Source organism: Mauremys mutica, chromosome 22 (assembly GCF_020497125.1).
Source record: "Mauremys mutica isolate MM-2020 ecotype Southern chromosome 22, ASM2049712v1, whole genome shotgun sequence".
Classification (NCBI taxonomy): domain Eukaryota; kingdom Metazoa; phylum Chordata; order Testudines; family Geoemydidae; genus Mauremys; species Mauremys mutica.
In genome coordinates, this window is record NC_059093.1 from 23,458,610 (window position 1) to 23,480,294 (window position 21,685).

The 21,685-nt window shown below is 49.1% G+C and overlaps 1 protein-coding gene across 2 annotated transcripts in view; it reads left to right on the plus strand.

Moving 5' to 3' along the window:
- The first annotated feature begins 905 nt into the window (after positions 1 to 905).
- The window catches only part of LOC123354693 (nectin-3-like), a 44,775-nt gene continuing 23,995 nt past the window's right edge, over positions 906 to 21,685 (plus strand). The window contains exons 1-5 of one of the 2 annotated variants that reach the window (XM_044996822.1): positions 906 to 976; positions 7,733 to 7,902; positions 8,559 to 8,897; positions 14,447 to 14,743; positions 18,240 to 18,357. In XM_044996822.1, the coding sequence (XP_044852757.1) occupies positions 7,830 to 7,902; positions 8,559 to 8,897; positions 14,447 to 14,743; positions 18,240 to 18,357 (827 nt within the window). In that variant the 5' untranslated portion in view covers positions 906 to 976; positions 7,733 to 7,829. Of the gene's footprint in view, positions 977 to 4,141; positions 4,420 to 7,732; positions 7,903 to 8,558; positions 8,898 to 14,446; positions 14,744 to 18,239; positions 18,358 to 21,685 lie in introns of those variants that run through there. The other variant, XM_044996821.1, reaches the window with a different exon arrangement.

The window sequence follows — 21,685 nt, forward strand, 5'->3', positions numbered from 1 at the left end:
GAATAGGAGGCAGTCTTTTCTCATGATATATTATAGAAGTGTGCTCCAACCAAAACCTTTGATCCAAACATTGAAGAGTGTTCAAATTAGAAAGCCAAATCTGTATTTTCCACATGGCTCCTTTCTTCATAATGGAAGGAGATGATAACCCTGGATCCAGATTTCAGGCGGTTTGAAACTGGGATCTGGGTTTGATTGACTGACAGCTTGGATTCCTATCTGACTGTTTTCGGTGTCTATCTGAGCCTGAACATTAGGGTGTCTGGATTTCAGGGGTGAAATCCTGGCTGTATTGAAGTCAGTGGGAGTTATGCCACTGACTTTGTTGGTACCAGGACTTCACCCCATCTTAGGTCCAAATTCTGCAGTCCTTACTCAGGGAAAAGTTCTAATCTACTTCAAAAGGATTTTAATCTGAGTGCAAACTGTTCTGTTCCTGTACCAGATATGGACTAGCTACAGAGCTTGGTTATACACACCAGTCATGCTCATACTGAGATCTTTTAATGCTCTTCCAGGTATGCAAGTGGGCATCCGACGAAGTGGGTATTCACCCACTCCCCTTTAGGTCTTTTGGTACTATCTCTACCGCCCCTGCCTCGAGGAGCGAGTGGATCTCCTTTTCCAGGAGATGCTCATGAGAACAGTCCCTGAAGAGGACTCAGAATTCTTTCCAGTACAAATTAGCTTAATACTGGACACTGCAGCCCCCCCCCATTGCACCCTGGGAGGGGTCTGGTCCCCGCTGCACCCTGCTGGGGGGAGGGGTCTGGACACTGCAGGCAGCCCCCACCCTCGCACTCAAGCACGGGGGGCAGGGGGGATTTTTCTTGCGCTCCGATTGGTCAGGGCTCTCTCTTCGCTTCCTATTGGCCGTGTCGGGAGGGGCGGAGCTTCGCGGGCGGCGTCACGTGGCCCTGAGGCGTTCGCGTGGCGGCTCTTGAGCAGCACGTGGCGCGGCCCGGAGCGCGAGCGGGTAAGGCGGGGGGTGGGCCCTGAGCGCCCCCTCTTCTACCCCCGCCCCCTCCCCAAATATCTCCCACCGCGTCGTCTAGCCCCCGCCCCTTCCTGAAACACCTCCCACCCCGCTTCTACCCCCCTCAAATATCTCCCACCCCCCAAATGCCTCCCAACCCCCCTCTTCTACCCCCACCCGCAAACACCCCCGCCCCCCCTCTGCAAACGCCTCCCAACCCCCCTTCTACCTCCTCCCCAAATAGCCCCCGCCCCCTCGCCAAATGCCTCCCAACCCCACTTTTACCCCCTCCCTAAATGCCTGCCTCCCCCCTTCTACACCCCACCCCCAAACACCCCCGCCCCCCTCTGGAAACGCCTCCCAACCCCCTTCTACCCCCTCCTCAAATGCCTCCCTCCCCCCCTTCTACACTCCTCTCCCAAACACCCCCTGCCCCCTCTGCAAATGCCTCCCTCCCCCTTCTACCCCCTGCCCTCAAATATCTCCCACCCCTTCTACCCCACCCCCTAAATGCCTCCCACCCCCTCTCTTCTACACCCCACCCCCAAACACCTCCCTCCCCCTTCTACCCCTTCCCCAAATACCCCCCGCCCCCTCCCCAAATGCCTCCCTCCCCCCCTTTTCTACACCCCACCCCCAAACACCCCCGCCCCCACTCTGCAAATGCCTCCCACCCCCCCTTCTACCCCCTCCCCAAATAGCCCCTGCCCCTCCCCAAATGCCTCCCAACCCCCCTTCTAACTCCACCCCAAATAGTCCCCGCCTCCTCCCCAAATGCCTCCCAACCCCCTTCTAACTCCACCCCACATCCCACCCGCCCCCTCCCCTATTGCCTCGCTCCCCCCCTTTTCTACACCCCACCCCCAAACACCCCCGCCCCCCACTCCGCAAATGCCTCCCAACCCCCCTTCTACCCCCTCCCCAAATAGCCCCCGCCCCTCCCCAAATGCCTCCCAACCCCCCTTTTACTCCCTCCCCAAATAGTCCCCGCCCCCCTCCCAAAATGCCTCCCAACCCCCCTAATACTTCCTCCCCAAATAGCCCCCGCCCCCCTCCCCAAATGCCTCCCACCCCCTTCTACCCCCTGCCTCCTCCCCAAATATCTCCCACCACCTCATCTAGCCCCTGCCCCAATACCTCCCCCCTCTACACACCGCCCCCAATAGCCCCCGCCCCCTCCCCTGCCTTCAAATATCTCCCTCCCCCCTTCTACCCCACCCCCCAAATGCCTCCCACCCCCTCTTCTACCCGCCACCCCCAACCCCCCCGCCCTCTCTGCAAATGCCTCCCTTCCCCCTTCTACCCCCTTCCCCAAATACCCCCCGCCCCCTCCCCAAATGCCTCCCTCCCCCTCTTTTCTACACCCCACCCCCAAACACCCCCGCCCCCACTCTGCAAATGCCTCCCAACCCCCCTTCTATCCCCTCCCCAAATAGCCCCCGCCCCCTCGCCAAATGCCTCCCAACCCCACTTTTATCCCCTCCCTAAATGCCTGCCTCCCCCCTTCTACACCCCACCCCCAAACACCTCCCTCCCCCTTCTACCCCCTTCCCCAAATACCCCCACCCCCTCCCCAAATGCCTCCCTCCCCCCCTTTTCTACACCCCACCCCCAAACACCCCCGCCCTCCACTCTGCAAATGCCTCCCAACCCCCCTTCTACCCCCTCCCCAAATAGCCCCCACCCCTCCCCAAATGCCTCCCTCCCCCCCTTTTCTACACCCCACCCCCAAACACCCCTGCCCCCCACTCTGCAAATGCCTCCCAACCCCCCCTTCTACCCCCTCCCCAAATAGCCCCCACCCCTCCCCAAATGCCTCCCAACCCCCCTTTTACTCCCTCCCCAAATAGTCCCCGCCCCCTCCCAAAATGCCTCCCAACCCCCCTTCGACTTCCTCCCCAAATAGCCCCGCCCCCCTCCCCAAATGCCTCCCACCCCCTTCTCCCCTCTGCCTCCTCCCCAAATATCTCCCACCACCTCATCTAGCCCCTGCCCCAATACCTCCCCCCTCTACACACCGCCCCCAATAGCCCCCGCCCCCTCCCCTGCCTTCAAATATCTCCCTCCCCCCTTCTACCCCACCCCCCAAATGCCTCCCACCCCCTCTTCTACCCGCCACCCCCAACCCCCCCACCCCCTCTGCAAATGCCTCCCTTCCCCCTTCTACCCCCTGCCCTCAAATACCTCCCTGCCTCCTACCCCCACCCCCCAAATACCTCTCCCCCTTTCTACACCCCACCCCCCAAATACCTCCCACCCCCTTCTACCCTCCGGCCCCAAATACCCCCCAATGCCTCCCACCCCTCCTGTTCTGCCCCCGCCCGCAAATATCCCCCAACCCCCAATGCCTCCCACCCCCCTCAACTACCCTTGTCCCCCAAATACCCCCCCAGCCCCATAGTGCTTCTCACCCCCCCTCTTGTAGCCTCCGCCCCCAAATACCCCCCAACCTCCCTCAAATACCCCTGCTCCCCACTTCTACACCCACCCCAATCCCTCCCGCCCTTTCTACCCCTTGCCTGCAAATACCCCCCGACCCCCAATGCCTCCCTCCCCCTTCTAACCTCACCCCCAAATACCCTCAACCCCCAATGCATCCCATCCCCCTTCTACCCTTGCCCCCAAATACCTCCCGGTCCCCAATGCATCCCATCCCCCTTCTACCCTTGTCCCCAAATACCTCCCATCCCCCCAGTGCTGCGCAGCCCCCTTCTACCCTCCACCCCCTTCTACTCCCCAGCCCCTTCTAGCCCCTGCACCCCCAAATACCCCCCGGCCCCCCAATGCCTTCTACCCCCTTCCACCCTCTGCCCCCCCAAATGCCCCGCAATGCCTCCACCCCCCTCTTCTGCCCCCGCCTGCAAATATCCCCCGAACCCCAATGTCTCCCACCCCCTTCTACCCTCACCCCCAAATACCCCCCATCCCTCCAATGCCACACAGCCCCCTTGTATCCCCACCCCCAAATTCCTCCCAGCCCCCCAATGCCTCCCACCCCCTTTCTACTACCGCCCCCAAATAGCCACCGGCCCCCCAATGCCTCCCACCCACCTCATAACCCTTCCTCTTCTAGCTCCGCTCCTCCAAATACGTCCCATCCTTCCCCCTCTTCTAGTCCCCCAAATCCCTCCCACTCCTCTTCTAGCCCCCACCATCCCACCTCTAGCCTTCATCCTGAAATACCTCCCATGCTCCCCTTGTCTAGCCCCCACCATCCCTCACTTAGTCCTCAGCCCCCCAATACCTCAGACCGCTCCTCTAGCCCCCAGTCCTGCCTCTGCCCCTACTAACACATGCATTGATCTCTAACATCCTTTCTTATAACCCAGTGGTTTTCAACCCTTTTCATTTGTGGCCCCCCCAAGCATTTCAAATGGAGGTGCAGACCGCGGTGGATATCTCAGACATGCTCTGCAGACCCCCAGGGAGCCACGTACCATAGGGTGAAAACCACTGACCTGGACCCCCGCGCCCCCAACATCTACCCCAGCTCCTCTGTCCTGTAGACCCCCTGCCCACCCCCTCGTTCCTCATCTAGCCTTCGGAGATGAAAGGGGTCTCGTGACTCTGGGGCCTCTGCCATCACCCCTGGTGGTTTGAGGACAGGCTGGCCCATGGCAGGGAGCTCCCAGTACAGTTTAACCAGCTGAGACTGAGGTGGAAAGAGGGGGGTGGGGAGTGGACCCTGTTAGTAAGCGGGGGAGCCATTGTGGATGAGTGGGGCTGGTTGGGGGCGGGGGAGGGGAAGCTGCACATCATGGCGCAGTGTGGGGTTGGTAGTGTCAGTAGGAAGGGCTGGGGTTGGATGGATGGTGTGGCATAGTGTAGGGTGAGGGTCTGTCTGGCTAGGAATTAATAAGTCAGTTTTAGAATACAGACATCAAGAGCCAAATTCTGAATGGCTGTGTCCTGTACACACCTTCCCAGAAAACGGCTCCATAGGGTGTGTGCCCGGCTCCCTCCCCTGAATGTGAAGGGCCCGTGCAACGGGAAAGCTGAAAGAACAGACTGGTCTCTAAGGAGTGAAGGGAGGTCTGGTTGGATGTGTGTGGCTGTCTACATCCATGAGGTCTCTGTCTACAATCTAATCTCTTTTAGAGTTTAGATCAGTGGTGGTTCATATTAACAGAAAGCACCTTAAACTATTTGAATTTTCAAAGCTTTTTGTATACAGGCCACAGAGATCACTAGTACATAGGTGTGCTGCTATGAGTGACCTGTGGCCTTGGCTAAATGCTGCATATTCCAGGGTTCATTTTTCACACTTATTTTACCCTTTGTTTGACACGCTCTGTGAAATTCTTCCAGCCAATTTCCCCAATTATTTCTTCTCCATTCCCCCAGGATGGAGGGGGTGGTTCTGGGGCCAGCTGCTGGAGTGGCCCTGGGGACAGCCACAGCAGCTGCTTCTCTGGCGGCCCCCAGCAGGGGTCCCGGGGTGGCCGGAGCTGCTGTGGTCCACTGACCCAGGCAGCGGTCCTTGGGCGGCCAGCCAGAGCAGCCGCAGCCTCTGGCAGCTGCTGTTGCTGGCCCCACGCGCCCTCCACCCCGCCCAGTGCCTCCCTCCGGCCCTCCCCGCAGCAGCCCCCTCATGCCCCCCAGCATCATCTTCCGAGGATTTAGTCACAGGTATTTTTAGTATAAATCATGGACTGGTCAGGGGCCGTGAAGTTTTGTTTATTGCAGTGGTCCCCAACCTTTTCGTCTGGCGAATGACCACTGCGGCGGTGGAGCATCCACCGAAATGCCGCCGAATTTCGGCAGCGATGCCTCTCGATGACGTCACTTGTCGATGGCAAGTGGCGTCATCGAGACGCGTCCCTGCCAAAATGCCGCTGAAATTCGGCAGCATTTTGGCGGGTGCTTTCCTGGGGGCCAGGACGCGGGCGCATTAAGATGCCCCTGTGGGCACCATGGCAGCCGCGGGCACTGTGTTGGGGACCACCGGTCTATTGCCTGTGACCTGTCCGTGATGTCTACTAAAAATACCCATGACTAAATCAGAGCCTTAATAATAATCCCAGAGAGGGCACTTCCCTTTTCAGTTTCAGATGAATAATTTATGTTGGGTCATTACAGAGAATAATATCACAAAAAAATCATCTTTTTTCTTTTAAGAATCCTGACAAAATTCCCAATTTGCAGCCCCAACAATCGATAATAAAATGATAGTTCAGGGGGAGATATTTTTTAGAGAGAGGGGCCAAATCCTGGGACTTCTCATCTCTCAAAAGTGAGCAGGATTTAGCTGGGGACCCTTTTTTCCTGTGCATTACCAGGATCCATTCCTCATCTGGACGGCAGCATTTGGCCCTCAGTTGTACACTCGTGGATAGTGGCTCTGGGACCAAATGCATTGCTGGTGTAATTCCACTGCAGTCGGTGAAGTGACACTAGATTAAATTGATCCTCAAAGCCTAATTTTTACCTCAGAAACATCAGTTCAACTCTGTCTCAAGTCAGTGGGGGATATTTATGGCTTTCTAAGGATATGGTAAAAAAAATAGGGTCACTGAGAGATGCAAATAACGACTGTGAAACATATAAATCCCTGGAATGCATTTTGGTTATAGAGGGTAGGAAAGAAGGTGCTCTCTCCCCCCACTTCCCATCCGCACATACAGACCACTGTTGCTTAAGTGTAGAGTCCACAGCTGAGCATTTGCAACATAAACCAGAGAGACTATCACAGGTATTCCTAGAAACCTGATGAGTCACACAGGTACAGCTGGGGAGCTATTCTGTAGTGTACATCTATCTCCCTTTAACCTTTGTGGTGAGTATCTGATTATGTAAATGGTGTTGACCCGTACGTGGGGTTGTGAAGGAATTTCCCCCCTGGTTAGATTGGCAGACCCCCTTGGAGCTTTTCACCTCCCTCTGCAGCATGGGGCATGGGTCCTTTGCTGGTTTGAACTAGTAAATGATAGTTCTTCTTCGGGTACTTGCTCATGTCCATCGCCCATTGTATGTGAGCTCTCCACATGCACCGGTGCGGGACGTTTTTCCACCAGCAGTATCCATAGGGGAGCTGCTCCGGCCCCCTCTGGAGTAGCGCCCGCATGGCACGGTATAGGGAGTGCTGCCGGCTCCCCCCACCCTCAGTTCCTCCTTGCAGCCAGTGGCGGTGCATGGGATGTTTGCTGCTCTTACTAGTCTTGCTTAGGCTTTGTTCATATGAACTAGAGTTCTTGTAAAGGGAGTGTTTCATAAGGGCAAGGTGCAGCTGCGGCCCCACCCAGCCTTCCTACCAAAGGTGGTATCTTCCTTCCACATGAGCCAGGTCGTATTCCTGCCTGTGCTCTGTCCCAGACCACACAAGACTGGACGTCCAGAGGGCCTTGGTTTGGCAGAGCTGTATTACAGTCTGTGTATCTGTGCACTCCTACCCGCCTCCACAGGAACTGCTGGGTCACCTAATGTGGAATGGACATGAACAAGCGCTGGACGAAGAAAAGATGGTTACCTGTTCCGTAACTGGTGTTCTTGGAGATGTGTTGCTCATATCCATTCCACAACCCACCCTCCTTCCCCTCTGTCAGCGTTTCCGGCAAGAAGGAACTGAGAGTGGGGGCAGCTTCCAAGTTTACACAGATCCCTGTGTGGGCAGTCAGGCCATGCTCCTGTCTCAGGAATTCACTCCAGCTTGGGATCCTTGCCGCCCTGCTGTTGTCCTCCCCACGAGGTGATCAACTGAGGTCTGTGTGGTGGCAGAACTGGTTTGTAACAGGCTTGTCTTTTACATTCTCCTCTCAGGCTTGCTGGCAGACTTGTCTGAGGATCTGACAGAGGCGAAGCACAGGGACTACCCAGAAGAACACAGGCAAATCAGAATCACTCCTCTCCTGCAGCAATGGGTTGGCTGGAAGCATCAAACTGGCAGCTTCACGTTTCCTTGATCGTGCTACTCTCCATACACATGAAAGGTAAGGAGAAAAAAGTGTTCCGCAATGTAATTCTGACAGGGTGGTGAGCTGAAAGATAAAAGGTAACTGTTCAATTTTATTATGAAAGGAAAAGTTTAGTGTGGAGAATCGCAGCTTAAGAATCTCCAAACCACAGTTCAGTCTGGGAAAGTACAGCATTTTAGCTGTAAGTATGGCGCTCCTCCTGCCACGCACCCGAAGGATCCTCTTGTGCACCCCACTTTGGAGACCACTGTGTTAAACAGTTCAACTTCCTGTGACTCATCCTTCAGTACTGGACATGTGGTTTGTTTTGGGGGATTTTTTGTTTGTTTGGGGGTGGTGTTGGTTTTTTTGGTGCTTTAGGGAATCTTACTTTGGTTCCCTAATAGGACATGATACAGTTAAACCAAATGGCCAGAAGAAACAGTAGAAGTACCTTTGTATAGTCAGTTTGCTCTCAAAGATTGAATGTGTGGTAGGAAGGTAGTAATCAGTAGGAGAAAATTAACTTCATGAGTCTGCTCTGTGCACTGAGCCCTAATAAAATTTTGGATCCCAACACCCTGAACAGCTCAAGGTCCCACCTTCCCTGTTGACAACTATCTTGGAATATGGTTCTTAACTTAGTGATTTGGACCCATCTCTCAACTAACACAACATTTCTTTGTTTTTAGGTGCCTTGGTTGAACCAGTTGTTGATCCACATGTAACAGCAGTTTGGGGGAAGAATGTCACCCTGAAATGCATAATTGAAATAAATGGAACAATAACACAAATCTCATGGGAGAAGATGCATGGTAAAAGTAAACAGACCATTGCTGTTCATCATCCTAAATATGGGTTTACTGCTCGAGGAGACTACCAAGGAAGAGTGTCACTTAAGAACTACTCACTTACTGATGCAACTATCACACTAAACAATATAAGCTTCTCTGATTCAGGAGAATATATATGCAAAGCAGTTACATTCCCACTAGGAAATGCTCAGTCATCAACAACTGTAACTGTATTGGGTATGTTTGCTTTTTAATTTTATATTTAATTTTTTTATCCCCAAAAGCCCCCACAAAAAGCTAAACAAACTTCATAGGACTTGGTTACATGGAGACATCGTGTGTGGCAAGCTGGGGTCTGAATCTACAGCACAGTATCTTGCCACATAATGATTGGCCGTGTTTACCTTCCTGCTGTGTACTGAAAGTTCAGTAGTGGGGTTTGACAGACGTTTCAAATATTGTTAGTGGGCTCCAGCTTTGCAGGAAGTGATCGAGTTTCTTAATGCTGTGACTTACAGAAGTATACAAATTATTCTTCTGTCTCAAGTTTACTTTAACAATCCTCTTGGCTGACTTAGAAGACAACACAGAGTAGGTGTTGTAATGCAGTATTAGTTGGTTTGTGACTTTTTTTGGTCATCGTAGCCACATCCACGAGAAGACTACAAGCCTTTTGATTCAGAGTCATTCTTAGTGATTTGGGGAGGACTTACATTTTTTAAATCAGAAGATCCAGGCACTCTGTCAAATAATCCAAAAGCTGAGAATAGTGTGTGCATTAGGAGTTCTGTTTAAGATGTTTCAGGTGTATTGAGCTGATGAGATACTAAATGACTATAGAAAGTCTTTTGATGGTGAAATAAGTAAATTGCTATGTACTGTTTTAAAAAGAAATGTAATGGCTGATTAAAAGATTAGGGAGGGTAGTCCAGCAAATACGAAGTAACTCATTTTTTCAAAAAAATTGGGTATTTAAGATGGTTGAAGTAAACTTATCTGGGGCCGTATCTTACTAATCCATATTCTTAGGTTTTCTCTTTGATATTAATGCCATTAACAGTGGTTAAAATGAGTTTATTTTACTTATAAATTAGTGATTTTAGCTAAAAGGCTAATGACTAGAGATACAGGCATGGAAGGAAAAAGTGTAGACAAACCCTCACCAATAGGAGGTGAAATGATGCGTTGTTTCCATTCTGTAAGTAATTTTGCTCTTGGCTGTAACATCTTTTTTGTAAAAAAGACCAGCTGTACTTAAGCAAAATAAAAAGATTTGATGATGGAGAAATTCCTGAAAGTAGCTGAATAATATATCACCATTAAACATTTTAAGCAATAATGTTAGTTTTAATACACAGGGACATGTTTGATGTGGCAATGACTGTAACCAGAATGAATTTTTTTTGAGTTGATATTTGTCTCCCAATTACTCTAGCACAGTAAGTCTTAGAACTGCTTCTGTGAAATATGGACTATTATTTTCTTTGTGGGCTGCTACTTTCTACAACTTGGATTTGAAGCAACATGTTTCTAGTTCCTCAGTTATTTTTCTTCCTTAAATAATTAATTTAAAAGGCTGAATGAGTAAAGTGTTCCATGTTAAGTACGGCACAAAAGAATTGCTTATCAACTGTACAGCTCTGTGGGTGAGGGGAAGGATGGGGCACCTTGAAAAATAGTTGGATACGAAGCAATTATTTCTTGTAAAGACAATCAGGAAGGCCTCTGCCCCTCAGACCATCATTGTAAGGACAGAGAAGGCCATGATTGTGGCTTAGATGGTGCACTGTGGAATATCCATGAGACAGATGTTGCGTGGGTAGAAAGTCTCCAGGACTATAGTAACATGAAGAACAATACACATTTTGAGTTTAGACCTGACACATGCTACGTTTTGAGTTTAACCTGTAGTCAAAGGGGAAGGTTTTTGAGAGGTATGAACTTGGGAACCCTTGAGTTGAGCAGTAAAGTGAGATGTCCTTAAATATTGGTGGAGTTAAAGTATGACCATGTGTTGTCAGATCAAGGAATCTTCTCCAAAGTCCTGGCTCAAATCAGGAATCCTACTTCAGTTTCCAAACAGGCTGTGATAAGTGCTTGACTCTCTGAAGTGCTAATTTGTTTGTCTGTTGCTCTTAACCTGGGAAAGTGTTAAAATGAATTATCAATATTTACCATCCGTTCATCAGTTATGCAGTGTCTGATCAAGTCTTGATGTATTACTGAGCTCTGTTCCTTCCTCCGCTTGTCTGGGTGGACTGCAGAATAGTCTATTACTGTCTTAAGCCTTAACATATAGTGCTTTGTTGCTATTATTTGTTAGGTGAGTTGGTCAAATTGCACTGTAAGCCCCTCTCTCAAGAATTAGCCATTTAAGTGTCTCCTATGCTTCTTTTCTTCCTCAGGTTTCCTGTAGGCTTCATCTTGAGCAGGATGGTTCCTAGCTTCAATTTTGATACTTTTCTTGAGGAAACCTCTGCCTCCAAAGTGTTTTGTCTACTTGAAATGTTAGTTGCCTCACTTGATCTGGATTTTACCAAATCATTGAGTTTTGACTTGAGCTGTTTAGTCCTGTTAAGAAAAAAGAGATGTCACAAATTTAGTAGTATTCAATGTATCAGAAAGCTTAAAGCTGTAAAACCTGTAAAGGATTTTAGAAAATAAGTGATAAGTATAAAAGGAATGTTTTTGTCTTGTAGAAAAGATATATATGGCCTTTATTTGATCTCAGTGAACAATACATTCCATGTATCAGAGGGATAGCCATGTTAGTCTGGATCTGTAAAAGCAGCAAAGAGTCCTGTGGCACCTTATAGACTAACAGACGTATTGGAGCATGAGCTTTCATGGGTGAATACCCACTTTGTCAGATGCATGTAGTGAAAATTTCCAGGGGCAGGTATATATATATGCAAGCAAGAAGCAGGCTAGAGATAATGAGGTTAATTCAATCAGGGAGGGTGAGGCCCTCTTCTAGCAGTTGAGGTGTGAACACCAAGGAAGGAGAAACTGCTTTTGTAGTTGGCTAGCCATTCACAGTCTTTGTTTAGTCCTGAGCTGATGGTGTCAGATTTGCAGATGAACTGGCGCTCAGCCGTTTCTTTTTGAAGTCTGGTCGTGACGTTTTTTTCGCTGCAGGATGGCTACCTTTAAATCTGCTATTGTGTGTCCAGGGAGGTTGAAGTGTTCTCCTACAGGTTTTTGTATATTGCCATTCCTAATGTCTGATTTGTGTCCATTTATCCTTTTCCGTAGGGACTGTCCAGTTTGCCTGATGTACATAGAGGTGCATTGCTGGCATATATTACATTGGTGGATGTGCAGGTGAATGAACCGGTGATGGTGTGGCTGATTTGGTTAGGTCCTGTGATGGTGTCGCTGATGTAGATCTGTGGGCAGAGTTGGCATCGAGGTTTGTTGCATGGATTGGTACACCATCATATGCCAGCAATGCAGGTCCTTCCCACAAATAAGCCAACCTGCTCTGGTACGAGGCTTGAACTTGGTCCTTAACAGCTTCATGGAACCTTCATTTGTGCCTCTAGCTACAGTAGTTGTTTTCTATTCCCTTTACCTATTAAAATGGCATCACTTCTGCACCTGGGCCCGATCATTAGGGGCATTAATATTGGAGCCCCTTTACAGTATTAAGGAAAAAGTTTCATTACAACCTCATCTCAAACGTCTACCTAAACCATTCTTCCATTTCTGCACTAACCAGGCCATATACCTTCCTCTGTATGTGTGGTTCCCCCTCCCCCATCTGTTTCCCAGCCGGACCAGTCCAGGGCAGAATCTGCATTCCATACTCTGAATGTCAGAAGGGTGTTAGCTTTGTATCTGGACAGAGCCAGAACATTTAGAAGCTCTGTTTCTTTTGTGGCTCGATCAGAAAAATATAAACTTTCCACCCAAAGACTTCAAAATGAGTTTCTGGGGATATTCTGAGTTGTTTGAAAAGTGTGCGAGTCACTGAAATTTGCAAAGTTGCAACTTGTTCACCAGTTCAGTTTTTCCAAACAATATGTCTTGGTACAGGCTTCCAGGTTAGGTAGTGCTAATGACAGTGCTGTTTTGTCAGCAGTCTTAAATCTGACTCCAAAGCTGCTCCCTCCTATGGATGCTGGTTGTCAGTTGCTTGAAGTGGAGCACCCCTCAGGACAATACTTGAGAAAGGAAAGGTGGTTTAATTTTACAGGAACTGAAGTTCTTAGAGACGTCTTGATAGGTGCTCTACTGTTTGCCCTTTTCCCCCTCTTTTGGTGATAGCAAAGGAACTGAGGGCTATTTGCCTGCATGGCTTCCCGTATTCTTGAGACAGGACATGAGGTGGTCTGGAGCCCCCTGAGTGTGCTGAACAGGCACTGTTACCAAAAATGTCAAAGATGAACCTGAAGTGGAGTGCATGTAGGTAGGATGCACCTTGAAGAACTCGAGTTACTATACAAAGTTACTAACCTCTCAATCTACAAGTGGCATTATTTAAATAGTAGACTACACTTGGATTAAGTAAGAATTCTACGTTTGGTCAAGAATTGGTGGATGACTAACTGTATTCCGTGGGTGGATGCATAATTGAACCTTATTTATAAATAAAATGTACAAATTGACTTTAAGTTAATACTAACTACTGTAAGAATTATTTTCTTTTAAATATGAACTGCAGTAGAGATGCTCTGGACACTTGAGTTCACAAAATGTTGGGCAGTTGGATATTCCCTGTTAGTACCTTGCAGCATGTGAGTGAAATCAATCTCTTATTTGTAACTGGCTTGACATTCATAAGTAGACTAAATTTCCTTGCACTTAAAAGTTTGATTTCCTCAGAGGCTTCCCTTAATGTATACGAGTTCAACCTCCTGGACATCATTGATTCTTGGGCATCTCTCAGGTCTTTCCTGATGTTGAATTTTTGCATGTTGATTATCTCAATAGCTATATTTAAAAAAAGAGAAAAATGAAGAGAAGTGAAAAGAATGCTATATGGCCAGAGCAGAATGCTGCAAGTCACACTGTTAACTAGCAAAGAAAGTAGGCTGAAGGACATAATGATTTGCTTAATAACTTGTGGAGCAAGAATCTTTAGTACTACTTTCTCTTTAACCACAAACAACCAAAACCCTAAACAAACAAAAAAAACCCACCCTGGTATCTATGAAACTACTTAGGTGATAGCACTTGAAGTAAACAACAAAGAAGATTTGGGTTCTAACCACACTGGAGATGTGTAGTTGTAAATAAGTGCATCATACATTTCTGTGGTATTTATAAAAAACCTGAGTACATGCAAGTTAAACTACAGAATTGCTTAAGTAAATGTGTAAAATATAGTGTCTCTTCCTGGTTAGTTAAACCAATCCCATGAAATGTAGCCTAAAGGCTATATTTAGTTGCACTTCACGTGTTTTAATGGTTACCAATGAATGAGCATCAACCTTACCTTGGGGGGGGAGGGGGGGAATAAAGTACAGATACAAAGCTAGATTAAAATAAATGATTTAAAACAAGATTTCTTGCTTGCTGATTAAAATCTGACTTCTATCACTTTGATTTTAAATCAGTCCATCCTGACAATGTGCATCACAGGGATGTCAGAGCTGTCAGTTGTCCAGATTACTTTTAAGTATCCATTGTGTCATCAATTTTACCTGCTGGTTAACAAATCTGCCTTGAAAATGAGTTAGTAGCTGTAAGCTCTTGGGGATAAAATGTACATAAAGGAATTGAAGTGAGGTTGATTACTTTTCTGTCTTGACTTATAATGTACTATTTTTTTATTTCAATAGTTGAACCCATTGTGAGCCTAACAAAGGGACCAAACTCTTTAATAGATGGTGAAAATCAGACAGTAGCAGCCATTTGTACAGCAGCCACTGGAAAACCTGCTGCAGATATTGATTGGGAAGGTGGTCTTGGAGAAGTGGAATCCAGTTCTACTTTATTTCCAAATGAAACCGTGACAGTTGTCAGTCAGTACAAACTCATACCCACCAAATTTTCCAGAGGAAGACTCATAACTTGTGTTGTGAAGCATCCGACTTTGGAAAAGGAGATGAGATATCCTTACACATTGGACATACTATGTAAGTATACAACAAGTTAACTATTGCTTTTATAGCTGCTGGTCTGTCATATGACAACTAGGCCTTAGAATACGTTCCATCAGTAGATCTGCAAGCAGTGTACAAAGAAGGCCAGTATCATTGCCCCATCACACAGATGGGAGAAACAGAGCTAGGAAGAGGTGAAGTGAGTTGACCAAGGACTTGCAGCAGGCCACTGGCTGATCTGGGAGTAGAACCCAGGGCTCCTGAGACCCAATCAGTTTCCCTACTTGATTTAATTACCCATTCAGATTCCTCCTATGTTTCTTCATGGACCCTTATTATTTTTAACAAATGTGACTAATACTCAGTTCCTCCTTGGAAGCTTTACAGGGACTTGTTATAAGCAAAATCTGTTTTCCCATTCAACAAGCAGGGTCGCCCAGAGGGAGGGGTAAGTGGGGAAATTTGCCCTGGGCCCTGCAGGGGCCCCAAGAGCCACTCCGGGTTTTCGGTGGCACTTTGGTGGCGGGCCCATCACTCGCGCCAGGTCTTCAGTGCAGCGGAAGATTCGGAGCAAGTGAAGGACCCGCCGCTGAAGTGCTGCCAAAGCCTCGGAACGCTGCCCGGTGAGTACAAGCGCCACAAGCGGCGGGGGCGGGGAGAGCTGCGATCGGCAGCTTCATTCCATTCTTTGGTGGGAATTCGGCGGTGCGTCCTTCCCTCTGAGAGGGACCCGCCGCTGAATTGCCACCGAAGACCTGGCCCTGCCCCAGGCCCCCTGAATCCTCTGGGTGGCCCTGTCAACAAGAATTGAGGTATTTAAAAATACTTGAAATGGTGGTTGCCATTTCTTTCACACTTGGAATAATTCAAGTCATGATATTCCCAAAGAACTTCAGTGATGAAAAATGTTATGGGGTAACAATGCTTAACCAGATCACTCACTACACTACTGAGTGTGTTAGAGATAGTGTGGATAATTTGAGAATCCCTCCACTTGGAAGTTTATTTTCTTTGTGTGTATATATTGTGGCAGAGCTCTGACCTTGCTCCAGTGGGTCCTGCGCTTCTAAGTGGTTTATGTTAGCCTCAGTGGCTCACTGTGACCCTCCACGTAGCCCTTATCTCTCTAGGGCCAGGGTTACAGTCTACGGAGCCCTTTTCATCATAGGCTGCAAGGAGGTTGGTGAGAGAACTCCCACAGTCTCTGTTCAGCCTCCTGTCCTGACAGGGGACCTGACATCCCCTTCCAGGAGCTGTTCCTGTAGCGGTGGGTTGGGGAGAACCCGGGCCCGCCCTCTACTCCGGGTTCCAGCCCAGGGACCCTAATGGTAGCAGTTGTTGGCAGCCAACCTTTCACTGCCAGAGTTGCTACATTTCCCTGGGCCACTTCCCCACAGCTCTCCTGCTTCTCCCTTCTTCACCCTTACCTTATGGCTCCTTTAACGATGGTTTGAGGGTGTCTTCAGTAACCAGCTCTTCAACCGCACTTCCTCTCCTCTGGCTCCCTGGCTCTCCTCTGCCTGACTGGAGTGAGCCCTTTTTATAGTATCAGCAGGGCCTTAATTAGAGTCAGGTGGTCACATTAACTGAATGGCCTCACCTGACTCGTTACAGGTTAATTAGAGTCAGGTGTTCTCATTAGCCTGGAGCAGCCCCTGCTCTGGTCAGTCAGGGAACAGAAAACTGTTAATCCAGTGGCCAGTATATCTGCCTTCTGCTATTCTGCTGTACCCAACTGGCCTGGGTCTATCACATAATATATATATGTATATGTGTTTTGGTTTGTTAAACTTGATGTCCCTAAAAGAAACAAGTGACAGGAGATGATAAATTACCAAGCCCCCCTCCTTATTTGACCCTAATAATAATCTTTATAATTTCATAACTGCACCTTCTATCTCAGCTGTAGAAATTTGCAGAGCTTTCATCTGTTAGCAATGTTTGTGTCTTTATTGCAGCAAATAAGTTTCTGTGTATGACCAGATTGTTTTGGATTCTGCATCTTTACTACTGTTAGCATATCACAAGGAAAAAGTGTGGCACATGTACTACTTCAATTTCAGTTAATTAACAAATACAACAATAAAAGACCTCTTTCTAGCTCTTTGCTGTTGAACTTCTGGCTACTTGAAAAACTGTCTTGATGGTCACAGATTAAAGCCCTAACAAATGTAGGGCTTGTTTACAATGCCTTGCTGTTTAGATTGTGGGAGTGTGAATATCATTACACACCAGGTGCTGAGTCCTTTTCACACTCCCATAGTCCAAACTGCAGTTTGAAGACATGGCCTTAGCATGTCTCCCTAGATTAACCACTAATAATGCGGTGCTCTGATGGCCTGCTGACTTTGACAAGAGTTGCCTCCAAAATAAATTCCAGTCAGTTTCTCCCCATTGAAGCGTAACTTGTAACTTGCCATAAAGAAGTTGAATTTCTTAAAACCTTACATTGTATGGTATGTTGGTCATTTCGATGTGCTGTTACAAACTTTAGTCCACATAACCCATAACTCTTGCATCCGATGAAGTGGGCATTCACCCACGAAAGCTCATGCTGCAAAACGTCTGTTAGTCTATAAGGTGCCACAGGATTCTTTGCTGCTTTTACAGAACCAGACTAACACGGCTACCTCTCTGATACATAACCCCAAATAGATGCCTGAAGTTGGGCTATCAAATATATGACCAGAATTTTCAAATTCCAGAACATATTGGGTTCCTAAGGATTCAAAATGTTAGCTTTAGGCATCCATTTTCAAACACAAACCATAACACAGTAATGGGTGTGCAGGAGAAGGGGAAAGGAAGTGTAGGATGTAGATCTCAGAATAGAAAATATTGATGGGTTAGAGTAACTTAATTACTACTTCAGAAAAGCAACTGAGTGGTAATAATATTTTAAAGATACTTTCATTCCTTACTGAACATCAGGCCCCTTGCTGTAATCTGCTCTATCAAAACATTAAATATTTACCAACAGTTACTAGTTGGTTGAGTCCTTTGAAAAGAAATAAAACAAAATTAAACAAAGAATACGCTAAAGTTCCTTGCTGGTTTGACTAGTATTATTAACATAGGCACAGTGCAGATACCTACTACAGTATAAATCATTAGCCAGAAGTTACTCATGTCATATGTGCAATTCATCATTTACCACCGTGTAATATGAATTTTTTTGAATTCACAGAATCTGGCATATTTGAACGATTGAAGTTAGCACTGCATCATGCTAAAAATTGGCATTGTTGATGTAAAAAATATATAATTATCTCCGCTTGTTTCAGTTAACAAACTAAAAACTTATGGGGCCCGCTGATTTGCTTCATGTTAAGCCTCCGATGCCAACTACCCATGTATACGTGTAATTTACTAAGATTTCCAGGTAGGACTACCATTGCTCGTTGGAGATTAAGCACTGCCATACTGTTAGTTAAATACAACATGTAGACATATCATTCTAAGCAATGCGTGTCTCCTTTTTAGTAATGTACTTTGAATATTGGAATGTGAAATGACTCATATTTTATAGATGCCCCTGAAGTTTCAGTAACTGGGTATGATGGAAACTGGTTCATTGGAAGAGAGCATGTTCAGCTCCAGTGTAATGCTGGCGCAAATCCACCGCCCACGGAATTTACATGGACCAGGTGAGTGTTCATGAAAACAAAAGATGAATTTTCCATTTAAATACACAATCAATATTTTAATAAAGGAGAGTTTTGAAGGGTGCTACTGGCTTATGACATAGTGGAAACAAGGCCCTTTGACTGCTACTAGCTTGTCTGGTTTCAGTACATGACTAATGCATATTCTATGTATTAGAAATGACTGCTTTTGAAATATGTCTCATACTGATGCATCAGATGTATGGATTGAGACATGTGGATGATGTAAAGAAAAATATTGGCCTTATATAGTTGATGACTCCTAAGGAAAGGGGAGCAGTAGCAATTGGGTTGGGAAAGTACAAGTGAAAAATGATTGTTACTCTGAAGTCTGAGCAGTTACCAATGCTTTAGGATAAATCCACTTATTTTTATGAATGGAATAACTTCTTTGACAGGTGATTTGTGATATTGAGTTTCTTGGGCTTAGTGTAAGTGTAGCGGGGTGGCTACCCGCTCCTGCCCTTTGGGGGCTTTAAAACAGCCCTGGGAAGGGGCTTTAGGCTGGGCTGATTGGGGAAGTGGCTGCAGCTGGGGCCACGCCCCAAACTGAGCAACAGGGCCTTATAAGAAGGCCAGGGGAGCCAGAAGAAAAACAGTCTCTCTCTGGCTGTAGAGAGAGATGGGCCTGGCTGCAGGGAGCTAGACCGGGTACCTGAGTGGAGCACGGCTGGGGAAAGGCAGAGGAGCTGGGGAGCTCCAGCCTGGAAAGCCCCAGGCTGCGGCCTAGCAGAGGGCTAAGAGGTACTGGGGGTTGCAGGGGGCAACCCAGGGGTAGGCAAAGGCAGCGGGTCCAAACCCCTTTGCCTGTGATGAGTAGGCTGATACTGCAGTCTGCCCCAGGGTGTGCGCCTAGACCAGGGGTGGGCAAACCACGGCCCACGGGCCGTATCCGGCCCCTCAGGGCTTTGGATCTGGCCCGTGGGATTGCCCCCCGTGGTGCTGCAGGCCCCACACCGGTCTCAGAAGCGGCCGGCACCACTTCTCTGCAGCCCCCCAGGGGCGGGGGGGGGGGGAGAGGGCTCCGTGTGTTGCCCTTGCCGCCAGGCACTGCCTCCTGCAGCTCCCATTGGTTGGGAACGGGGAACCATGGCCAATGGGAGCTTTGGGGGAGGTACCTGGAGGCGCGGCAAGGGCAGCGCATGCGGAGCCCTCCATCCCTCTTCCCCCAGGGGCCACAGCGCTTTCCGGAACGGCGCAGCGTGGGGCCAGGGCAGGCGTGCAGGGAGCCTACCCTGGCCCCGGTTCGCACCGCTGCCACCCCAGAGCCGCTTTAGGTAAGTGGCACGGGCTGGAGCCCGAACCCCTCCTGCACCCCGCCCCCCAACTCCCTGGCCTAAGCCCTCTGCCTGCACCTCTCACCCCTCCTGCACCCCAACACCCTGGCCTGAGCCCCCTCTCGCACTCGGCACCCCTCCTGCACGCCAACCCCCTTCCGAGCTCCCTCATATGCCCTGCACCCCTCCTGTGCCCCAATCCCTTGCCCTGAGCCCCTTCCTGCACACCACATCCCCTCCCACATCCCATACTCCCTCCTGCACCCCAACCCCCGCCCCGGCCCTGCATACAATTTCCCCACCCAGATGTGGCCCTCGGCCCAAAAATTTTGCCCACCCCTGGGCTAGACAATGACTGGGCAGTAGCCAACACTGAGGCAAAGTGGGGATAGTGGGGTGGGGGTTCCCCTGGAAGGGGGAGACCCAGTTAAAGGGGCACCGAGGTCCTGGGAGGGACACGGGGGCCAGGAGAAGACAGGTGGATCACCGGCCTGCAGAGGGCGCTCCGAACGCTGGACTGAGCTAATTCCCAAGGACGACCAGCAGGAGGCGCCGCAGGGGTGAGTCCGACCCGGTTACAGTAAGACATTGTAAGCACCTGTTGTCCAGCCTTCCTCCTCCGTGTGAGTTGAGGACGTGCATAAAGCAAAAATGCAAAAAAACTGGGATATTATTTGAATAAAATTATATAACATTGATATTACATTGAAAATTGGGATGGAAAATACTTGAAGTATCATTTCAATCATCAAGTTTACCATGCTTTAGTGAAGAGTAAGCCACTGTATCTACTTCCAAATAAGCTGCATGAGATGGCTCCCCTCATGACTCAAAACTTAAGTCAACCCGTGCTGATATCTGGTATCTCTGTATGGCTTCCTGTTGTGTGATAAAAGCAGTTTTTCATGACTCCAATATGAATTGGATGCCTTTACTGAGAGTCCTGCTGCCTGCCATCTGTAGTCTTGCATGTTAAGTACGTTCCCCTGCAGGGAGCCACTTCTGGAGCAAATATATGGCCCCAAAAGATAACTTCCCTTTTACTTCAACTTCACTTGGTCAGTCTGTCTGAAAAAAAGAAAAGAACTTGTGTGAGTGTTTAAGTGTATGTAATGCATAGTAATAGTGCTATGAGAATCACTGATAGTAATAGTGCTATAAGAAGCATTAAAGATCAGCTGTGGTACCACCTTGTAACCTCAAGTTGCTTCCTGGATCAGTTAGAAGAAAAAAGACTAAAAGTTTACATTGGAACTTCGTTGGCAAAACTTTTGTCGTTTAGCAATGTTAAAAAGACCCTCCCCACCCCAAACAGCGTAAGTTTTACCGATGAAAAGCGCCAGTACAGGGGTTGGCAGAGGCGGAGTGGGGCCGGTGGCTGGGACTCCAGACCGGCTGCAGGCGCGTCCCCCGGTTCCCCCCTTATCGTGCTCGGGCTCTGTGGCTCCTGGGAGCATGAGCCACCGGGGCACGGGGCCTTGAGCCTGCTGTGGGAGGGGCGGTGGCTCACAGTTCCGGGAGCCGCAGAGCCCGAGCGCGGCGAGAGGGAGCCGGGGGGCACATGGGGACTGCCGCCCACATGCATCTGCTGCAGGAGCCCCCCAGGGGGGCACCAGGCTGCAAGGCAGGCAGGCCTCCCGGCTCCCCCCTCACCACACTCAGGTTCTGCGGCTCCTGGAACTGTGAGCCGCCGCTGCCCCTCCCTCAGGTCCCCCCCACCACTGCATCAGCAGCATGGGCAGGAGGGGTGGGAGGGTGCAGGTGCTCCCTGCTAGCGGCGCCACTGCCTTTGCAGGCCTGCTGCCCCCCCGGCACCACGCTGGCTCCCCCATGGCTGGAGCTTGCTGCTGCCGCAACCAGGACACTCTGGCTCTCTGGTCCCTCTGGAAGGCAGCTCCTCCCTGCCAAGCTGCTGCAGCGGCCCAAGCCCAGCAAAGCCAGTGAGTGGATGCTGGGCAGGGGCCACCAGGGTGGGGAGGGGTGTTCAGGGGGAGGGGAGGGGGGAACCTGCTCTGGGGAGCAGCCCCTGGGCA